The sequence below is a fragment of the Tenrec ecaudatus genome, chromosome 10, assembly GCF_050624435.1.
Source record: "Tenrec ecaudatus isolate mTenEca1 chromosome 10, mTenEca1.hap1, whole genome shotgun sequence".
Classification (NCBI taxonomy): Eukaryota; Metazoa; Chordata; class Mammalia; order Afrosoricida; family Tenrecidae; genus Tenrec; species Tenrec ecaudatus.
Genome location: NC_134539.1, coordinates 6,804,265 through 6,810,575, shown reverse-complemented (window position 1 = coordinate 6,810,575; position 6,311 = coordinate 6,804,265). Strand labels below are relative to the sequence as shown.

The window sequence follows — 6,311 nt, the reverse complement described above, 5'->3', positions numbered from 1 at the left end:
TGTCTGTGTTCCCGTGACAGGCAGGCCCGTCAGATGTTCTAAAAGCCGCCCAGTGAATGCATCTCTAATCCATCCTATTTAATTTTTAAGCAAATTTTTTAAAACGTGAAAACAAAAGGCTTTCACAAAACAAAAACTTTGAAACTTGTTATACCAAACCTAGGATATGGCCCGTCCCATCCCCAAACCAAACCAAATCACCGCTGTCCAGTCGACTGTGGCTCTCGGTGAGGCTACAGAACAGAGTGGCACTGCCTCTGTGGGTCTCTGAGACTTTTTTAAAAACTCATTTTATTGGGGGCTCGTACAACTCCGATCACAATCCATACATGCACCCATTGTATCAAGCACATTTGTACACTTGTTGCCATCATCAGTCTCAAAACATTTGCTTTCTGCTTGAGCCCTTGGTATCAGCTGATTTTCCCCTCCCTCCCCATTACCCCCTCCCTCATGAACCCTTGATAATTTATAAATTATTATTTTGTCATGTCTTACACTGTCCGACGTCTCCCTTCATCCACTTTTCTGTTATCCATCCCCCAGGGAGGAGGTTATATGTAGATCCTTGTAATCAGTTTCCTCGTTCCACCCGACCCTTCCTCCATGAGACTAACTCTTGACAGGAGTAGAAAGCCTTTTTCCCACGGAGCAGCTGCTGGTTTTGAACCGCTGACCTTGGAGTTAGCAGCTTGGAGTTAGTAACTACAATGCCACTAACACTCCTCTCCTCACAGGGAGGGAATTTGGCCACAAGCAGCCATTGAAGGGAAAGCCCGCTTCCTGCATGCTGATTTACTCCCACCCTCACCCCCTGGGTTCCCTGCAAGTATTTTCACAGGGCCTGAAAGCCTTCCGGGCTCCTGAGCATGATGTCTCTGCCTAGTGACGGGGAAGTGAGGGGTAACAAGGTGCTTGGACTAAGAGAGGAACTGGGGGGGAGGGCTGGGGCCAAGTGGCCAGATGCCCAACAGCCCCAAATCCCCCGTCTCCACACTTAGGTGAGTCCTCCCTGTGCCAAGAGGGACGGCATCAAGAACATTCAGTGCCCACCAGACCTCCCCCGTTACCCCACCATCCCATGGGCACTCCTTCACTGGGAGCACTGGCTGCTCCTACAGGCCCCAGCAGGTGTGCGGGGGAGAGGTGAAGTCACTGCCTGTCCCCACAGGGCCAGCTCACGCTCCATCGGACTCCTAGCACTCGCTTGCCTTCCTGGGGTGCACATGCCTCATCTCCCATTCACAGCACAGGGGTGACCAGGGCGGGGATCAATCTGAACGCATGCCAGGCCCTTCAGAGGGCTGGGTGGACAGGGGACAGAGGGATGAAGGATGTCAGATCTCAGGTACTCAAGGACCCAAGGTCACCACCGAGAAGGGCAGATACGTGGCTTCTGCCAACAGCACCCGCTCCCGTGAAGCTCCTTGCTAAGTATGCAAGGTGCATCTTTCTACAGCAACCAGAACCAATCGTCTGGCCAGTGGTGGGTGAAGGCCCCATCTGCCTATTTACAGCAAGCTGCCAAGTTTTCCTCCCGAAGAGCCATAGGTGGATTTGAACTGCTGACGTTTCCATTTGTGGCCAGCTGCCTAAGCACTGCACCACTGGGGCTCCATCTTCCCACTGTCACCAGACATCACCCACTGCCACTGAGTTCATTCCAACTCATCTATCCGCCCAGAGGCTGTGAAACGTCACCGGAGTGGACTGCTTCATCCACCTCCTGAGGAACGCCTGATGGGTTTGAACCCCTGACCTTGTGGTTAGCTGCCTGCCCAATGCTCAACAACAGGCCTGGGCGTCTGCCATGAAAGGTCTGAGTGGCTATGCCCGACCCTGGAGCCAGTGACAACTCCACTGGCAAAGTGCAAACGATTGAACCACCACAGGAAAATCTTTCAACCACTTGGCCGCCCCGCTCATCGCCCACCTGACGTCCACAGACCAGTTAGGTGCACAGCAGAGGTGATGGGGGCGGTGGGGGGGGGGGGGCGCTGCCTTCGATCAAAATCCACCTTGTCTCGACAGCACTCATGCTGTCAACTCCACCCCTTCTTCCCCACAAGCTGCCCACTTCACCTGCCTCTTCAGTCCTCCTAACTCCTCTGCCTTCACACCAACACTCCTTCGCCATAAAGCCGCCTCACCCAGGAGTCGCGCCAAGGCCCTTGGTGGGGACTGGCCCCGTGGGGCTCAGCTGCAGGGAGCGGCATGGAGGGGGCAGGCATCATGGGCTGCGGTGCTTGTTTTCCCCAGTGGCTGTGCGGTGACCCATCCTTGCCCTTCCTGAGGCACCGGACTTGGGACTCCAAGTGGACGTCCTAGCTGCCTCCCAGCCTTACCGCCCCGCGCTTGACGAGGACGGGCTGGCCTCTGCGCAGAACGCGGTCCTAAAGGGCTGAGCGCCCGAAAGCAGGGAGACGACAGGCTGGCATCGGCAGTGACTGCATGGTCCCCACTGAGGGCCGCCACGGCCTCCGAACCCAGGACACAATGGCTGTCCCAGCCCACAGGTCATCAGGGCAGGTTTCTCCGGAGAGGGAGAAAGGTCCCCGGAGGCGCTGGTATAGCAGACTTCTGCTGACTTCAGGCCACCCCACACCACCAGAGTGGACACCACTGGAAGTCCAAGCATGCCCCTTTCTGCCACCCTGATCTCATGACGTTTGGCTCGTAGATACCATCAGTCTGTCATGGGCTTGCTGCCTCCCGGGGAGGCTGAGCTCCGGGCTCCCACATGCCTTGTTGTGAGGTACAATAGAGTTGTTCCAACTCCATGCGACCCTGTGAACGAACAACAGAGCCAGGCCCTTCCGGTCTGTGTGACCCTGTGTACAGAGCCAGGCTCTGTCTGTGAAAATGTGGAGCCCATTTGAAGCCAATCCCCAGGTCCTCCTCTTCTTCACGCATGCCCAGCACACACGCTGTCCTCAGACTGATACCGTGTCCCATGTGCATGAGAAGTCTCACCCTGCTCTGCTAAGAGGTACGCTGACTGGGTTTCCTCCAACAGAGGGGTTCCATCTCCCGGAAGTGTGGGGGCCCAACTTGTCACCCACACCACCACGAAGGTCTAAAACATAAGTCTAGACCTATCCCTTAGTTTCCAAGGCTGTAGGAAGCAGACAGTCTCACCTCCCTCCCGCAGGGGGCTGGTGGGTTTGGACTGTGACCTTGCAGCTAACAGCCTAACTCGTCGCCCGCTCGACTATGTGGTCCCAGGGCTCAACACATCCCACGGAACGGGATAGTCTTTGAAGTCACGTAAGCCATGTCATATTGCGGGGACCGCAATGAAGGAAACGAAGTTAAGTCTTGCTAGGTGCAAAACCCGTGCTCTGCTCTGTCAACCTTGACTCAATTCACAAAAAAGTCACGTAGTTTATTATCTTGGGAAGACCATGAAATCTAGGGGTCCTTGTGGCCCAAGGGTGAAAGGAGAACATCTACAGCACATCTGGCACGTACACGTGTGCGAACTTCAACTGGACTCCTGCTGTGCCCCACCCCCCACACGTGTATATATGTACACGCACACACACACGCGTGCACGTGTTGGTCAGGACACGCATGGAGATGTGCATCCTCGGGGACGCAGGTGCCCTGGCTGGAGAAGTGGCTGGAACCTCGTGCTCCATGGTCGTCTTCTTCACGGAAGATAGAGGAAGTCCCTGCTCTGAAGAGGCCGTCGCATCCCCGACGAGAGCGCTCGGCCGTGGCCCCTCTGGTGGCCCACAGCGTCGGGGAGCTTATGCTGTGACCCATCACTTGAGGGTCTTGCTGAGGTTGGAGAAGCCGATGCCCACGCAGGTCATCAGCACCTTATCCCCACCCTTCAGCTCGTCGCCGCACGGTTGGGTTTCTATCTTAAACATGACCTGGAAGAAGCTCCTCAGATGCCGCAGAAATTCTATCCTAAAAAAAGAAAAGAGGAAATGAGAAGGGGAATTTGCTTCTGTTTGACATTAAAAAAAAAAAAATTCTCCTTTTACCAAAACCCCAAGTTTTCACTTTCCCAAGCAGCTGGGATGAGTGAAATCGGGAACTTCCCACCGGCCAGGGCTTAGACAGCTTGCAGCGACGTTCACAACATGGCAGGGGCAGCTCAAATGTTTCAATAAGACCCATGTTCTACAGAGGCTCAGACTCAACCCGACTCTGCCTTCGAGTCAATGCTGACTCAGGGGGACTCAGAGGTGCTGCCAGGATCAAACCCATCAGCCGCTCCAACCAGAGAAGGATGAGGCTGTCTACCGCCATCAAGGTTCAGAACCTTGGGAGCCTATCCGGATTGCCATGACGACAGCGGTGTGCATGGCTGGAGGCGAGGACATGGCAACGGCGGTCAGTCCTGTACCTACGGGTTAAGAGACTGGGCACAAGCATGGCGGGCATCCTTGGGGCTCACAGGAGAGAAGTGTGTGCTTGCAAAGAGTCACAGAGCCAGGAGGCTACGACGAAACAATCCTTGGGTCATAGAAGAGCAGGCTGGCTGGGCAGAGACTGGTGGGGCCACCAAGATCATGGCCCTTAGTTGCCCTTCAGGTCGGGAGCTGCACTCCCCTGGTGTGAGGATCCTCAAAGGGACAGACAGCCCTTAGCTAAAGACAGAGGACAGGCAGGGATAGGAGGTGGAGGAAACAGGAAGTGGGGACACACTGAGGGACGCCCACGGAGAATCTGACACACTGTGTGTGCATTGCTGAACGTAAGCCTGATGAACTGCTCAGTAAACCATCACCGAATTCACACCAACAAGTTAAAACAAACACACACAGCCTGGCCAGCCCTACTACCCTGAAAGAACCAAGGTGGTGCTCCCTTCGTCTCACAAGCTCAACTACGCCCTTCCATTGCTTGACACAGGGTCCCCTGCGTGTCAGACCCTGCTCAGAGTGGGGGGGCAGAAAAGAAGGTCTGTTCCCCAGGGAAGACCGCAGACAACTCAGGCCAGCAAACACTCCTGAGAATGGACATGTCAGGCAGAGGCGGAGGGGCAGGGCGGGTGGATTCAGTGGCATCTGGGTGGGTTTGGCAGGGGGTAAGGCTCAGTCTGGTGACTGGCCAGGAGCTCGGAGCAAGCATGGGATGTCTCGAGTTGGCTCCCTCGGTGTGGAGGGATGGCGTTGCCGGGTGGACGTAAAGCAGGATTCTGTGGTAGGGCCACAAGGCTGCCACACAGGTCTAAGTCTGGTCCAGCAGGTTCCGTCTCACTCGGGCCAATCTGATGGCATGACGCATCTGATGCTTCCTCAAGGGGCTGACCAGCAGGCAACTAGTGGGAAGACGTGTCTGCAGAGGGGCCGAGTGCAGACCACCCGAGTCGGACCCTCAGGATGCAGGAGCCAGGAATCTCCCCCATCAAGCACCTGGTGTATCCCAGCAATGGATGCTGGGCAGTCTGCCAATCTTACCCCCGCCGGACAGGTTCCTGTCTCAGCTGTACCAGGGCTCACCTGACGGGCTCTGAGGGCTAACCCACGGCGCACGGAGACCAGGAGAACACAGAACGAAACCCTACACTTATGGTCAGTTTAAAAACAAAGTCCATGTAATGGGGCAATTAGAATTGTGACAGTCGGCGTGGCGACAACCGAGTACCCACCTACAAAAGAATGATGCTGGGTCCTTCCTCACGCCACCAAAAACCAAAGCCAACTCACTGCCATCGAGTCAATGCTGCCTCGCACGCAGCGACCCTGCTGAAACAGCTGCCGGGGATGGAAAGCCAGGCGCTCTCTCTCCCAGGGAGCTGCTGGTGGCTTCCCACACACAGGCTATTTAACTCAACTCAGGCCACAGCCCCGAAGCCCACTGTCACCAACATGACACGGCACGAAGGGCACAGGCTGAAAACTAAACACAGCCTTGACGAAAATGGCGACCGCCACTGAAAGAGAAGGAAAAGCCCCACGAGTCCAGTGAAGACTGGCCAGTAACTGACCAGACCAGCCGAGCGCCAGCAGAGCTGCTCCAGAGGGGACCGGCCGATGGCCAACTGGGACGACCCAGCGTACGACAGCAGGAACTGCTGCCCACCGGGCCCATCCTCACAACCGTGCCCATGCTGAGCCGACTGCTGCAGCCAAGGTATCCGTCCATCTGGCTGAGGCCCTTCCTCCTTTTCGCTGGTCCTCTATTTTACCAAGCATGGTGTCCTTTTCCAGGGACTAGTCATCCCGGTAACATCGAGGAAGCACTAGGTAAAGCAAAACCAAACCACAAGAGGCTAACAGTTCCACTGCCCATGGAGCACAATGTGGAGGCGGAGTAGAGAAATTTGAGTCCTCATACGCCCTGGTGCCAGA

General features: G+C 55.9%; 1 protein-coding gene across 2 annotated transcripts in view; it reads right to left on the bottom strand.

Moving 5' to 3' along the window:
* Positions 1 to 437: 437 nt before the first annotated feature.
* RCL1 (RNA terminal phosphate cyclase like 1) overlaps positions 438 to 6,311 on the bottom strand; it is a 35,984-nt gene continuing 30,110 nt past the window's right edge. Inside the window, exon 7 of one of the 2 annotated variants that reach the window (XM_075559885.1) lies at positions 438 to 3,918. In XM_075559885.1, coding sequence (XP_075416000.1) covers positions 3,768 to 3,918 — 151 coding nt within the window. In that variant the 3' untranslated portion in view covers positions 438 to 3,767. The remainder of the gene's footprint in view (positions 3,919 to 6,311) is intronic. The other variant, XM_075559884.1, reaches the window with a different exon arrangement.